Source organism: Sabethes cyaneus, chromosome 1 (genome assembly GCF_943734655.1).
Source record: "Sabethes cyaneus chromosome 1, idSabCyanKW18_F2, whole genome shotgun sequence".
NCBI lineage: Eukaryota > Metazoa > Arthropoda > Insecta > Diptera > Culicidae > Sabethes > Sabethes cyaneus.
This window is the reverse complement of record NC_071353.1, coordinates 155,013,546-155,029,240: the sequence shown is the minus strand read 5'-3', so window position 1 is coordinate 155,029,240 and position 15,695 is coordinate 155,013,546. Positions and strand designations below refer to the sequence as shown.

The 15,695-nt window shown below is 41.0% G+C and overlaps 3 protein-coding genes across 4 annotated transcripts; 1 reads left to right on the top strand and 2 right to left on the bottom strand.

Moving 5' to 3' along the window:
• Positions 1 to 2,908: 2,908 nt before the first annotated feature.
• On the top strand, positions 2,909 to 4,538 carry LOC128742669 (uncharacterized). Of its 2 annotated transcripts, none has more exons than XM_053839110.1 (3): positions 2,909 to 3,044; positions 3,115 to 3,931; positions 3,988 to 4,538. In XM_053839110.1, the coding sequence occupies exons 2-3, from the start codon at positions 3,134 to 3,136 to the stop codon at positions 4,528 to 4,530; spliced, it is 1,341 nt and encodes a 446-aa protein (XP_053695085.1). In that variant the 5' UTR covers positions 2,909 to 3,044; positions 3,115 to 3,133; the 3' UTR covers positions 4,531 to 4,538. The 2 variants fall into 2 exon arrangements, with proteins under 2 accessions (XP_053695085.1, XP_053695076.1); XM_053839101.1 differs by having other exon boundaries at positions 2,909 to 3,057.
• LOC128742683 (uncharacterized) lies at positions 4,498 to 6,033 on the bottom strand. Its single transcript, XM_053839122.1, has 2 exons — positions 5,158 to 6,033; positions 4,498 to 5,090 (listed from the first exon to the last, which is right to left on the bottom strand). Exons 1-2 carry the CDS (start codon positions 5,956 to 5,958, stop codon positions 4,848 to 4,850), a joined length of 1,044 nt encoding a protein of 347 aa, XP_053695097.1. The 5' UTR covers positions 5,959 to 6,033; the 3' UTR covers positions 4,498 to 4,847.
• A 7,459-nt stretch (positions 6,034 to 13,492) lies between these two features.
• On the bottom strand, positions 13,493 to 14,631 carry LOC128732579 (uncharacterized). The gene is made up of 2 exons (XM_053825861.1): positions 14,044 to 14,631; positions 13,493 to 13,989 (listed from the first exon to the last, which is right to left on the bottom strand). The coding sequence occupies exons 1-2, from the start codon at positions 14,551 to 14,553 to the stop codon at positions 13,579 to 13,581; spliced, it is 921 nt and encodes a 306-aa protein (XP_053681836.1). The 5' UTR covers positions 14,554 to 14,631; the 3' UTR covers positions 13,493 to 13,578.
• Positions 14,632 to 15,695: the final 1,064 nt, after the last annotated feature.

Genomic DNA, 15,695 nt, shown 5'->3' with positions numbered 1-15,695 from the left:
ACCCGAAATTTATGAACGATACGGGCAGTTTGACAGATCGACCCGTAAACAGCGGGGTGCTATCCGTATCTTAACGAACGGTGTTTGACAGTCCACTTAACGAAGGGCGCTATTTCAAAAAATGCAAGAAATAGCGCCCGTCTGACAGGTAGATTTGCTGCCAACCTTTGTCGAGATGTGCTGAGATGTTGGCAACAAAAACATGGCACCCATCGCAAGCCCCTGCCCGTAAACCGTAATGCTAGACAGTTTTAACCTGTGCTTCAAACTGAATGCTGTCAGTTTAACCGATATGCAATCTCGGTTAATTTATGAACGCTTTGACAGCACTTCGATTAAAACTGAGTGTTAATCGACCTGAGGCAGGTTTATTTATGAATTCGCTATAAGTCTCCAAGCAGTAATGCAGCCCGATATATAGAGCTTTCCAGTTATGTGTGTGTTGGTGCTTGAAAATGAGGCAAACAATAACAGTAAACAAAAGAGATGCATTCTTTTGTCACCAAGGTACAGAATGATTTTCGTCTTCCGCTGGCTTAAATGCCAGCAAGTTTTCAAAATATGTCGACCAACATTTGAAAAGGGCGGATAAGCCAACTGTCAAACAGACCGAGTGATGGTTAGTTTTTGCTGGAGCAGCATAGGAAAATGAACTCTCACTCGGTCTGTTTGACAGTTGGCTTATCCGCCCTTTTCAAATGTTAGTCAACATATCTAGATAGAATTAACAAAAGGGCGAATGTCGCAAATGTAAACAAAACGAGTGAGAGTTACTTTTTGCTGCACCAGCATAGGAAAATCAACCCTCACTCGGTTTGTTTACGCTTGCGACATTCGCCCTTTTGTTAATTCTATCTTCAAATATGCTTTACGTTTATTACGGATTACATAACATCTCATCACCTATCACATAAATATTTACCTTTTAGGGTAACCAACGTATTTTGGACCCCTTTAGCAGCTGTACATGATTTGGACACTTCCATTTGATTTTGCTGTAAGTGTCCAAATTATATACAGCTGCTAAAGAGGTCCAAAATACGTTGGTTACCCTACGACAGCCATGAGCCACTTCACCCCGTAGATCTTTCCTCTCTTTTGTGTTTAACTTTCGAGCAGTTGAATTCAATTTTCGAGCAGTTTCACACACTAATTGTGGAAAAGAAAAATTTGGCATCTCTGCGCAGAGCACAGTGACAGTCGCTCCAGTCGCTTCGCAATTTGCAAAATCAAAACAGTAAACTAGAGTGACTACCCGATAAAAAATCCCCCCTACTTTTCCCCCGATTTAGTAGGTTCGCGTCGGCTGAATCGCCCGATTTTGGACCCGACGAATCGGCCGATTGTTGCAACGACGCTTATGGGAGTTTAACAGGGCGATCTACCGATTCGTCGGTATGTTTAATCGATCGACAAAAACCGACTAAATTGGTTGTTTAGTCGGGTGATGAAATAAAGGTGTCTGATGGAACCAAACGAAATAGGTTGATTAATCGGGAGATAAAATTTGTCAATATACCGACGAAATAGGTGGATTAATTGGTGTATGTAGTTAACTTGCCTACCAAAGCCGATCAAATCGGTGGAGGAATCAGATGACGAAATACGTAAATCATACGAAATAGGTGGATTAATCGATGGAGAAAATTTTGTAACCTACGGAACCATACAAAATAGGTCGATTATTCGGGACATAAAATTTATCAATACAGACAAAATAGGTGGATCAATTCGAGCATTATATTGAAGTCTATAGAACCAAACCTAATTCTAATAAAAATGCTCCTAATAATGCCCTGAAAGTGGCCCTCTTCAACAACTCCTCCTGCCTCAGGAACAGAGATGCCCACCGTGCGGTATCGCTCGACCAGTTTAAAAGCGACTTTCGACTTCTGAGAATTGGCGACCAGCGGCCCAAGACCGAGTTGAACGAAGAAGACTGCTTGAAATAGCACGAGCGACGTCGGCGCGATGACAACCTGTAACGATCAGAAGGTAATTAATTGGAATCGAAAAAAGCTGTTCATTGAAGAAATTTCTCTCTTCTGCGGAACATACACGAACACTTATATTGACTCCTATAGTTTAATTTCACTAATCTGCTCATCCTTCATGAAGCCAATCGATCAATTTCCTTCGCAGAACCAATCCGTTCCCATCGTGACAAAGGAGATGAACTTGTCGCAAGACCTTTTCGATTCCATGCCTCATTGACGGCGACGCAGATCCGGACGGAGTTCCTTTAAGGAAGATATAAACCGAGTCAAGAGCAGCTTGTTACTGAACCTAACCTCTATCTCCGTTGTGTGGCTCCACAATCCGATAGGAAAAAATAGTCGCACGATAATTTTCAGTGCGAAATTCCAACTAACATAGCGATAATAAGTTACAAATTCAATGCAGCTATCTTTTTATGTAAAGGATACTTACCTAGCTATTCAAATAAAGAACAAGTAAATTAGAAGTAAACTGGCCTTGTTCAAAAATCAATCAGACTTAGCTGTCAAAACATCATTCTGTACAGAGTAAACCGATCATCATCTGATTTAATCGTTACCCGACGGTAACAGATTAAATATACCAATGCGTCGGGTGACGGAGACAACCACCCAACGCGATCCGACGAAGTCGGTTGATTAATAGGTTGATTTCTTCGGCATCCTATTTCGTCGATAGATGCCTAAAACAGCATCTGTCAAAATTTTCTATTGGGTATATACAGAGTGGCGACAATGTCAAAATTGGAATGATAATTATCTGTCAGTGTCATTCCAATCGAGCAAACGACCTATCCAACGCGTATGCAGGAAAGAGAAAGAAAAACCTTGGAAATACCGCATTGCATACATTTGGGATGACTTGTCGCCACTCTGTATATAGTCACTCTACAGTAAACATGAACCGAGAGTCCGAGACAAACAGTCTGGCACTGTTCGATTATCCAATAATTATATTTTTGTAAAAAAGTAAAGAGCAAACAACGGAAGCGATAAATTATTAATGGTTCGATTTACTGCATTATTTCTACCGTCAATTTAAAATCGGTAAGGCAACGTTGTAAGTACGACCATAATATTATAATAGAAAATGAAGTTAAAGGGTAACGTTTTAAAGAATTAGGACCACCTAAACCATGGACTCTCGCGAGCTACATATCAACGATCTGCCCAGCGAAATGCTGCTGCACATTTTCGCTTTTCTACCGCACCTGAAGGACCGCAATCCGCTTTCCTTGGTGTGTCGACGATGGAATGACCTGGCTTTCAACTACAACTATTTAAGCCATATCCGGCTGAAACTATTGCTCGACGAGGATAACGTGGAGAAACTGCATAAAATTTCCCGATACTACCGTAGCGTATCCCTACACGTTCAGCTTAGTGCAAGCTTGGATGACGAGCAAATCGAACGAATACTGACACGGTTCGAGAAACCCAGCACCTCCCTGGAGGAGCTCGTGTGTATTGACTCATCGGCATCGCCAGACTTTCTGGCGCTGAAACTTCTCGCCATATGTCCGAGCGTTAGGAAGTTTCAACTTGACTCCGACTGGAACATACCGGATGCAGAACTACCGGTCCTGGAGAATTTGGACGAACTGATCGTTACCGGTATAACGAGGGTGAACATCAATCGTCTGGCTCCGAATTTACGTAGGCTTGAAACCTGGAGCGAACTTGATACCTTGCTGATGGTCATTCAGAAATTGCCTTTAGAGCATCTGCGAGTGGATTTCGCAGTCATATACGTTGATATATTTCAAAATTGTACCGAAGTAACCAAGCTTACGTCGGTTGACCTGTTTTTTAGCCCTATTGACCAAAAAGGCTTAGAGCAACTGTGTAAGTTCTGTCCATTGTTGAGCAAGCTGCGACTAACTGTCACAAAGATCGCATCACTACGATGCTTGGCCAGTCTAACGCATCTTAAGGTGAATCTTTTAAAGCTGTTTTTGGTCTTTTCATAACAGTTATGTTTTCGCTACAGGTTCTTTCCTTGTACAATGTGAATAATGCACTGTTTGCAAGCAAAGATGCTTGCTTGCCCAACGTTGAAATAGTCGAATTCACGATACGGGAGAATTTGCATTTCGACAGCTCTATGCAGCGCGTGTTTCCCAACGTTCGCTACTTGAAATTTGAGTACTTTTACAAAGGATGGGATTTGACGGCAGCAACGGGAAAGGTCTGCGATGGTTTTCCACGGCTCAAAACCTTAGAGTTTTCACTTTGCCGCACTAAATCGTACCTTGATCAGCTGGAAGGAATGGCTGATTTGCGTGAACTTATCGTAGGTAAATTACCCCAGCTGACGGGTAGCAGCTTACCACCAATGAATGCAGTGCAATGTTTGACGCTGAAAAACACTGAACTAGAGGTGACCGGTGAGATGGTGAAAAATCTCCCCAGTTTGCAGTTCGTGAATCTATACGGTTCTTCGCGATGCATCGGAGCCGGACTGCTGCCCTCGAGCTGTGCGGTTAGGCGCTATCTCAGGCATGGCAGTAACGATATATTTGACGTAGAATAAATGTTGGACTAACGTTCTTTAGCATATTTATCTTTTTGAAACACCACCAAACTGAAACACATTGCAATGACGGGTAATTTTCTCTGCCAAGCAATCTTTCTGCAGATTGATGATATTGAAACTGGCTCTTGAAAACTCGATTACCTCCAAACGTGGAAACAATTTGTCCCTTTGGTCGTTGGTCACTTGTATCGAACTTCTCACCATCGTCAATCGTCGTAGCACATTCAAAGGAAATAGATACACATCTAGCAGCTCTACTTCATCCAAAACAAGCTCACTTAAGCTAGGTCCTAGTGCCTGCAGCAAATCGACCACTACATCCTGAGTTCTAGTTTGGTCAGCTGTCGAAACCCGTCACCAATCACGATGCTTGCATTATCTAGCCGATCCAATCGGAGCGTGGTTACATTCGGAAATGTACGCCGCATCGAACCGTCCCAATCCAGCGTCTGTAAAGAACACAGCACAAGCGTTTCCACGCTTGGCAATTCGTCGTCGACAGTCGACCTTCGATTGTCCACAATTAAGTCGTGATGATAATTTTCCAAACCAAGTGTCTGTAATGAGCAAACAAAACTAAAAGAACATTGTGCTCAAAGCTCGCATTTTTACAAGAAAGAAAACCTTAAGATGCTTCAGACTGGCCAAGCATCGCAACGAGCTGGTCCGGGCGGCATTGTAGCGTAGTTTCGTTAACATTGGACACCATTTACAGAGCTGCTCAAGGCTGCCTTGCCGGATTCGACGACCGAACAGCACGACCGCTGTGATGCTGGTTACGCTTGTCATCCACCGCATGGTAGGTATGCGCATGGGTTTACTGCAGCGAGCCAAGGTTAAGTGCAAATGCTGCATCGACGTTGTCTGAATAAGTTGCGGTAGATTGTATTGGCTGCCGTTAGCACGGAGTCTACGCAAATTCGGCGCAAGCAGACTAACGTCAAAGAACAGCTGACCAGTGAGCTCTAATTCTGTTAAATTTTTCAAAACCGGTATCTGATCATTTGGTACCACCTCCACGCTTGGTCCCAGTCTAATCCTCTCAAGGTGCGGAAATTTTGAAAGCAACGCAAACACCAATCTGGCTGGTGAAATCCATCCAGCGCAACTAAATTGCCTCAGAGAAGGTCCAAGTATCTCAACAGTGGCTAGTATTTGCTCGATTTCCTTCTCATTGAAAGCGGCAGGATAGTGACATGTCACGGCCAACGCACTGTAGGGTCGCGTGAACTTAGTTACCCGCTTCTGCGGGTCAGTCTCATTCAGTACAAACTTCACACGCAAGTGACTCAATATGACGGGATCGAAAGCCAGTTGATTCCACCGACGACATACCATGGTAAGTGATGTTCGGGGAACAAAATAAAAAATGCGCTGCAACACTTCACCGGGCAAATCGTTGATGTGCAGATTGGCGGACGGCATCGTAACAATCCAGATTGACAAGATTTTTTCATCGAATGACTTGCCCTTTACAATTTTTTTAAACTTTTTCCTAAGCTCAAGCAATATAGACCATTATTTACAAACTAGCATTGGGCGATACTGTATCTGTATCGAAAAAATCGATACTTTTGGGCCGATACATCGATATTTTGGATCGATACTGAGCGTCCCGATACCGGCCAGTATCGATGCTAAAACGCCGATATTTGTATCGATACCTTTATATAGTAAAAGCTAGAGAAACTAAAATACTTATCCTAATTAATAACCTTGCTTATCCTAATGCGATGTCCATTAGGATTTCACCTGCATAACAATGTTCCGCCAACAAACTCGGTCCATGGCTGCCCGTCTCCAATTTCTCGAATGTCCCACACTTTCCAGGACTTGCTCCATTAAATGGAGTCCATTTGGTCTAACCGTCGAGCACGCTGCGTACCTCTGCGCCTGGAACCAATCGAATTCGAGGCAAACATCATTTTTACGGGATTGTTTTCCGGCATGTCTCGCCCATTGTACCCTTCCAGCCTCAGCAACTTTCTGAATACTGGGTTCGCCGAAAAGCTGCGCCAGCTTATGGTTTATGTTTTTTCTCCATACACCGTACTCACATACACCACCAAAGATGATCCTAAGCACACAACGTCCAAACGTTGCCATGGCCGTTGCAGCGCTTTCAAGTCTCCGTCGAGCATTGTCCATATTTCGTGCCCGTAGACTATCGGTCTTATTTGCGCTTTGTACATGGTACATTTGATACAGGGTTGAAGTTGGTCAAATTTTATGGTCTTGTAGAATCCGTAGTAAGCACGACTTGCGGCAAGAATGGTGAGGTGTGTTTCTCTGCTGCAGTTGTTATCCGACGTCATCAACCCAGTAAACCATTTGGTTTATATATCTCGATTGCAACTGAGATATACGAAATCATATCTGAACGAAAAAGTTATATTTCGCGCCATATAAGAACATATATGTACCAAAGTGGAGGCGATATACGTGCGAAAATTTCGGCAATTATTTGTAATTCTATTTTGCGTAGTTTTTATAACACGCAACTAAATACTCCTGAATATATGATTAGGATGTAATCAAATATTGCAATCGTCTATACTGCTTTATAATTCACAGTCATGAATTGTATATGAAGACACGCACGACTGCAAAACAACTTATTGTTCACTTCGATTTGACATACTCTAATCATTATACAATTCCAATGTGAAATTGACATGAAAACGATTTAATGTGAACTTTCTATTACGATTTTGTGTTATCTGGGAACGACCCGAAGTTTATAAACTAGTTTACCACCCAAGGGGTCGGACACTCAGCACATAGTGCCCCGGCACTGCAAAGATATCAAACGGCACACCTCTAAAGCCTTATAAAAATAACATTTATAGGGCTTTACACACCTCCGGTTCAATTTTACATATGAAATGGGAGCACTGCCAGTTGTCAAAATCATCTCGCACGGTTGCCAGATCTATCAGATTTTAACGAATTTAACAAATCTTGTAGTTCGGCACTTTCGGTACAGCATCGGCACAGTTCGGTTCGTTTCAAGTCGCCTAACATAAAAACGGCTGTGCCGAGTGACCGACCCCTTGGCCATATCGCACTTTGCATGGTACAATTTTCCTTGCAATCAGCAATATCATTTTTTCTAATATTATTCATCATTTTAAAGCAACTAATAGTCAAAATAACCGACAAATGTTCCCTGAAATATATGCTGACTATTGGTAACTAGGGTTTCGGTGAATTCGCGTTAAATCGGTGTCCCAAATATACTGTTTTTTGAAGCAGTACAGTGGATCCCCGTTCGTTTGAACGATTCCTCATGCAAACTAACGGAGTTAGCTTTTAATTTGAGCAACTGGTAACCCTAAATATGCTGGAGCTTGTGTGAGCTGGCTACCCTGTTCTTTGTTATTGTTTTGGTGGTTTGATTCAGTTGGCAGTTGCAAGCAACGGGGGTCCACGGTATTAACACAGACTAACAGACGTAACACTTCGAACAAATTTTCTAACAAAACATCGTTTCATTGACACCCCTAAAACTTGAAAAAAAAAACACTACTGTTTTACCTGACTCACTGCGAATATGCGTATTATTGAAATAAAACGTAACCATACGTTTTATTCGTTTATAACGCATATGCAGTTAATATCGATAACAAACGATTTTTTATAAGTTGTGCTTTTGATATTGCATTTAATTTGTAAAAAGTTGCATTAATAACAATTCAGTTTCACAATACAATTATTGCGTACTACTGGCACATGAAATATAACGTTTAAGCACGTTATTTTTAGTGATCAAAATTAACGATATTTTCGACACAAGGGCGATATTTTTCGAAACATTTCGAACCAACACGATCCCGCGAACACAACGCATATTCGCAGTGAGTCAGGTAACACAGTAGCATCACCTGGTGCAGTCTTCGCGCTGCGCAGAGTAAGTTGCTATAAATTTCGCAATGCTATAAATTTACTTGTATAATAAGGTTTTGCACGGGCGAGCATAACCTCACTTCTTTGACGTCTATCAGTGGTTTGTTTACATGGACTTGAATCATGGGTTAACATGTTGAAACTGAATATTGCTGAAGTCCTTAACGGCAAGTCAGAAAAACACAAAAACTGCCATTCCGAGTAGTTTGGAGGGCGACACTGCTGGATAATATGCTTTTAAAACGTTTAACTCCAATTTATGCATATCGCGTTCGCCTAACAAATAGTAAACAAACCACGAGTGGATGTCAAATGGGTGAATTGCGTTCATTCCGGTTCATTCGTGACGTCACCATGCAAAATCTTATATCTGACATCAGCGCCAGCGCAGGTGAGCGGCGTTCTCGCACAGCGACTATTGTTTGAGTCTTGGCTTAAGTGAAAATTTGAAATGATCGTTTTTATTGACGATGGAATGAGGCTTCAGTGTTACGTCTGTTAGTCTGTGCTGAAAATATAGGGCCCTATTCTGTAAGTCACGTCGAGTGTCACTTTGCTCGATTAGTCGACTTTTGGTATTATGTAAGTCACAGGCGACCCGATTTTGTCGAGTAACTCGACTGAGTCCACCGCCAAAAAGCTAGTGACTAAACGGTTAGCAAGTGACGCCTGAGCTAGCTTTGTTTTGGTCGTGCATTGAGCCGCTATGCTGCCCGTTCTTCTTGCACTCGACACTCGACAGTGACTGAGTCGAGCCGAGTTGCTCGACGTGACTTACAGAATAGAGCCCATAATTTTGTTTATTAGTTTCGGTAACAATCTAGGTGGCAAAACGTTGGAGATTAAGTTCTACGAACGAGTGGTGAAATTGACTACTTTTCTCTTCAAACAACGATTTCACTTGAACATTTTCTACACAAATCGAAAGCAGATGAAACAAGCGTGCCGTAGAAATGCCCGAATCACCAAATGTGTAGACAAGAAACTTCATTCACATCCTCAAGAATATTTTCTTAGCTTATTTGGTCGCGCATGATTTCTTTCAAGGCCATTTTAGGGTCCTTATTATTAGTATGCTGCAAATATGTCTTAAAGATACTGAACTAGAACTTAGAATAAAAGCTACGTAGATTTCATGCTTATATTGATGCAAACAAAACTTAAGTATCGACATAAAGGTCGACTTAACAGCTTAACTTATCTTAAATTAGTATACTTCATGTATTCGATATATGTATTTTAATTGACGAGGAACACTTAAAGGGTGTCTTCGAGTCAGTACAGCTATTAATGGGCAAGCTTTAAACAGAGTGAATCATTTTGATGATCTTGGCGTCATTCTTGACAGAAAGCTGATGTTCAACAGGCTCCGCACGGCGATCGTATCTAAAGCAAGTAGACAACTAGGGTGCATCGCTAGAATAGGACGGGACTTCGAGGATCCTCATTGCCTGAAAGTCCTGTACTGCTCTCTTGTACGTCCGATACTGGAAAATGTATTTCAGGTTTTGGGCCCCGCACCAGCGCGATTTACCCTGGCGAGATTCTACCAATCTTCCCCCTTACCCGGATCGCTGCCGTTTAATTGGACTGGAGCTGGATTCCGTACATTCAAGGTACAGAAGGTCTCAAACCGTGACGAAAAATAGGATACGGTCGCGAAAAGCCGTGCCCGGAAGTTATACGATCAAAAGCTGACAAAACCACACTGCTACGTTATGGATGACGAGACCTGTGTAAAAGCGGACAGCACTTTGTAGGCAGAACCCATTTCAGCGGCATTCTTTTTGAGCTCAAGGATCATGTCGCCCGTGCGAGACCGGCGGATACTCCGCACATCCGCGCCAAGACTCTTCCACTAATCATCCCCTCGCATGGCCTTCGAAACTTCCGAATATTTCAGCCCTGCAGTTTTGAGGATAATGGCATCGCCTTTGCTCCTCTTTTTCCTGACTACTTTCGGTGGAGCTCGATCCTCCTGTTTCTTCCTGGCAAAAATTAAAATTTAAAATATAAAATTTAGGTTTTATAGTTTGCAGTTCTACAAAAATAACAGTTTTGTAGTAAGGTTTTGATGTAACCTTTTCTTGTAACCTGCAATAATGTTGGCTAGAGATGAAATGCCCGGTAAGATGGCACGCCTGCAGAAGTTCCGCTTAAGATACAGAAAGGCGATCGAATTATTACCGAATGTGCACATAGTTTCATTTAGACGACAGTTCTAATCGAAAAGCTAAAGCAGATCACTTTTCCTTTATTTTGCACAAGAAATACCAAAAAATGACAATATCGTTATTTACCTGCAAAATTTAACCATTCTAGAAAACTTCACTCCATAGAGCATGCTCCATAGATTCATAGATTTCATGAGCTTTACTCAGAATTTGCTGAGAATTTACTCCGAGTAACTTGTTTTATTCATACGGAATCCGATGTTCGAAAAGTAAACTCTACCACGGAGAAAATAGCTATCAGAGCAAAGTCTTTTATCATATCAACTTGAGCAAATCTCAAGTAACCAAGAGTTCGAATAATGGTGTCTAACGAGGGTTAAACCAGCTTTATGTATATTAATCTATAACTTGCTAAGCAGCGTCACTTTTAAGTAATTAACCGAACTTTCAAGCTGTCTTGGGTTCGCTGCATAGAACGCTAAGCAGCTTCGAAATAAACTGTCAAAAACTAAGAAAAAACTGAAATTTAGCAGCACTTCTATGTTCTATTTTTATACTTCTACCTAACTTCTATATTCGTTGCATTTGCCTGCTGTTGGGTTTGAACCCGGGTGTTCCGCGTTGCAAACCTATACCGATCCACTGCGTCACCTTTGTCGTATACAAGCGATGTGAATTTTGCCAATGAGTTGTTCTTAAGTAAAAGTTCGTTTTAGAACTTGCAGCAGCCTAATGCAGCGCGAGTTAATTATAGAACATTAAGTTTGGAGCCAGGTAAGTAGTGAGATACCGACAGCATATGCTACACAACACAACACAATAATGAAGAGCATTGCATTCTAATTAATATTTGTAACTAGAAATGAGCGAGATTTAAATTAATTCGAGTGAAATAAAAATAATTAATCTAAAATAGTTTTAGGTTCTGCTGGTTTGATCACCAGAAATGTAAACAAAAAGCAGCACGCAGAACTTGTTAGCAACTAAAGTTACTTCAAAACTTCATATAGCATCCTAATAGCTTTGAAGTATCTATGAAGTACTCACAGCACTTCTTAAAGCATTTAGTTCCACGTATACTTGATATACACTACTAATCAGCAAGAAAGTTCCACGGGACTGAATTTGAACTAATTGTGAACTTTCGAGTTCGCGTGTCAAGTAATATTCGAACTTCTGGTTACTTGGGAATACTTTTCGCGACTACTCGACTGCTCGAATTTAGCCAATCTGAGTAAATGCTCATTTTTATTCATATACGACTTAAGGTGAAATCAGTAGTCATCGATTCTGCAAATTTCAAAAGCAGTTTTTTTGTTTGAAACAAAAATTTTGCTCATGAAAATATATTCGCAGTGTTCAGATTGGGAAGAAGAATGCAGTGAATACATTTCTATAAACAGAACACCACTTTTGGGCCCAAAAACTGCTTCCGAAATTGGGCTCTCCGACGAAAAGTCAATGACTGCTACTGTGTTGCCTGACTCACTGCGAATATGCGTTATAAACGAATAAAACGTATATGGTTACGTTTTATTTCAATAATACGCATATTCGCAGTGAGTCAGGTAAAACAGTAGTTTCCCGTTAATATCACTAAGTATCAGTAAGATTTTGCTGTTATTGTTATTGATGTTTACTGCTACAGTTACGTCGTCCTGGTAGAAAAATAAGTTAGATTAAACTCATTGGTCGGCAGTTGCGTAAGATAGACGACGATGATACATACATCAAACAGACCGAGCGAGGGTTACTTTTTGTAGGAGCAGCATAGGAAAATGAACTCTCACTCGTTCTGTTTGACAGTTGGCTTATCCGCCTGTTTCAAATGTTGGTCGCCAATTTAGAACTTGAACAAAAACTTATCATACGACACCCTGAATCACACTAAAACTTTTAAAATAGATCCAAGTAAGCCGAATCAAATTAAAGCCAAAGCCAATCAAAAATGTACCAAATTGTGTTATTGACTTTCCAGGGGTGCCCGGGGTCCCCCAAATATGTCCAGATATTACCAAATCTAACCATATATAGTAGATTTGGCTTCCATTGATCTAGTTGTTGAATTCTAGTGTCATTTAAGGTATCGCACGATAGGATTTTGTTCATGGACGAAATTGGCCACTTGGCTGGGTGTTCCCGGAAGTCCCCGGAACTTGTCCATATTTAACCAACGTGGTGCTAGGTAGTTGATCTGACTGTCAGTGATTTAGTTTTTAAATTCTGGCGTAATTTGAGGTGTCGCATGATAAGTATTTGTTCATGTTCGACACTGGCTATTTCCCACAGCGATAACTTTATCCGGAACATTTCCGGTTAGTCCCGATACAGCGTAAAATTCCTAAAATGGTCGGCAATGGGCATATGTTGCATAAAAACTCAATACCGGCTATGCTTTACGCTTAGTTTGGAAGTGTCATTGAAGATTTTTATTTACTTTATATGAGCAGTCTGCCTTTTAAAACTTCAAAAGGGCGTAACTCAAAAAGTCGTCGATCGATTTTTTTAACGGACGAGTGATAGTAAGATGCTATGGAGAGCGCGGTATGGGAAGTTTGTTTTTTTTTTATCAAAAGTAGGCAGAAGTCATGAAGATTAAATATAACAGTCACTGTACCATAAATAAAACGTGATTAGTGGTTGTTTTTCAGGTAGGTCAAAATAGATAAGTGAGAAATTTTGATTTTACTGCCCCTAGGAAAGCGCCATCTTCTGAAAAGCAACGGTTCGTGTGGTGTCCTATTTTACTCTAATGAATGGCCTATTGCTAATGGGGGCAGCAGAGCAGGACTGCGAGCGTAGATGCAGTTTGTTTTTCAGGAATCTTTCCACGGATCAGTTCATTGAGGGAGAACAAATTTGAGTTTTAACTCGTTTTATTTCCTTTATTTATTTATTTGCAGTTAATCAACAGAACACCTAGCATTTTCTCAGTTAATTTAACGTTTAAATTACTTATTTACCTTCAAAAGGAATCAAACAAGTCTATCATCTTACTGAAATATGCTACCTTACTCCGTTTCAGCTGTTGCCGACTTCTGATGGGTAGTTCCTTGAATGTCACAACGCCTACAACAAGTTCACGTAGCATAGCCAGTTGCGTCAACTTCTCAATTATAAGCTCCAGATGCTTATCGTAGATTAACGAATTAAGCTCCAGTCTTATCAGCCGAGGAAAAGCCTCCCCGATCTGGAACTCCTGGCTGTAGGAGATTCGCAGGGCATTCAATCGCAAGAACTGAACGCTAGGAAACACGCGACGCATATCATCGCTCAAATGAAGTGGCCTATCCGTGCACAAAACAAGCATTTTAATGTTTGGCAAAACAAGATCACTTTCAGTGTTTAATGTGCCCTCAATTTCCAAACTAATGAGCTGAAATTAAATGTTTTTTTTAATAAAGTTTGAAACATAAAAATCAACACATACCTTAAGGTGCTTCAGAGTTGCCAAACAATGCAATGAGGTGATCTCCTTGGTATTGAGCCATAATTTTATCAACAGCGGGCATGATTTGCATAGTTGTACTAAATCTTCCTGCACAATAACACTGTTAAACAGTACAACCGTTGTAAGTTTAGTTTCTTTTGACAAATATCTGAAATGATGATTGTCGTTCATTGGCAAATTGCATGCCAGATGCTCCAATGGTAACTCCTCAATGACCGCTCGTGCAAAATGTAAGTTAGAGTGAACGCAAAGCTTTCGGAGATTTGGAGCTAGGCGAACAATGTCAGTATGTGCACCATCTACGATTTCTAGTTCTTCCAAATCCCTCAGAATAGGCAAGGGGCAGTCTTTTAAACGATAAAGTTTTACCTTCTTAAGACGTGGACTTTTTGAGAGAATTTTGAGTAAAACTTTAGTTGATAAGACGCCGGATACTAATTCTTCGAGTACCGGTCCGAGTTGCGTAGCAACAGACAGTATTATGTCCATTTCACCTTCACAAAAGGAACAAAAGTAGCCCGTTCCGATTACGAGCGTTCGATAGCGTCGTGAGACCTTATGGTACCGAAACCTGGAGTGGGCTCGTCCCAGTCGCAACTGAATGCGATTCAAAAATCGAGCGTCGAATGCCAGATCGTCCCAACGAGGGCATACGAGGGAAAGTGTACTGCGCTCCTTCAGTCGGGGCAGGAAAGCAAAAATCATCTGCAGCACCTCGTTCGGCAGCTCGTTTATGTGCAGCCGTCGTTCCATGATACCAGAATACGTTATAAGAGAGTTGCTGTGAATCTGCGCGGGCTGCGAAATGTAAAGGAAAGGCATCATTTGATAGCTGCAGTATGAACAAGTAATGTGTCAGCTTTTTGGTAGTTTTTGTTCCACAAAAATACGACTGATCTTTGAAAGAACCTAGGTAGTAACTTTACAGGTAGCATGCAGATCGTTTACACCCTTCTTGGTTGTGTTTCAATGCTTTGAAATTGTCGTAGATTTTACCTCTTCAATTAAAAATTATTTCAACAAAAACCTTCCTTCTTTCCTTCAACTTACCGTCCGTACCTTTTCGAAATTTTATTAGCATTGTCCAGATTTCCCGATCTTCATTGGCACTAATTCACAAAGATTTGTTCAACTGAATAACCAACAAATCAATGTTGTTGCTATTTTTTGTCACTAATAACGTGCTTCGTAAACACAATTACTTCGTTGCTTCGCAAATGGGCAGAACGTTTTACGAGCTTACCGGTGCAAACGAGAATCGCAAAAGAAATGAAAGATTAAACCGGCAGTGCGTCGTCGGTAGAAAAGATCGATACTTTTACCGTGATATTTCGATTCCCGGCTTGGTTCGATACTTGGCTGTATCGGTGCTCAAACGATACGATATCGGATACGCACGTGCTTCGTCAAAGAACTTGAAACAAAGGTAATTCAGTCATTATACACAGTAATAATTGAGCCGCTCCGAATTATAATGGTCTATTGACCATTTAATTAATTTTACAGGAGACGCAATTATCTAAAAAACTCTATAATAAATTCTATACAATTATTTTCTCCCAACCAAGTGTTCTAATGTGTAGTGTATAAAGTGATTCAACATGAGAATACATAAAAATCCCAACTTTTGT

Coding starts and splice junctions, on each gene's coding strand:
- LOC128742683 (XM_053839122.1), bottom strand. CDS start 5,958: ATGCCGTCCGCCAATCTGCACATCAACGATTTGCCCGGTGAAGTGTTG. Junction 5,091..5,157: donor CCAGTCTGAAGCATCTTAAG/GTTTTCTTTCTT, acceptor TGCTCATTACAG/ACACTTGGTTTGGAAAATTA.
- LOC128742669 (XM_053839110.1), top strand. CDS start 3,134: ATGGACTCTCGCGAGCTACATATCAACGATCTGCCCAGCGAAATGCTG. Junction 3,932..3,987: donor CCAGTCTAACGCATCTTAAG/GTGAATCTTTTA, acceptor TTTTCGCTACAG/GTTCTTTCCTTGTACAATGT.
- LOC128732579 (XM_053825861.1), bottom strand. CDS start 14,553: ATGGACATAATACTGTCTGTTGCTACGCAACTCGGACCGGTACTCGAA. Junction 13,990..14,043: donor CAACTCTGAAGCACCTTAAG/GTATGTGTTGAT, acceptor ATTTAATTTCAG/CTCATTAGTTTGGAAATTGA.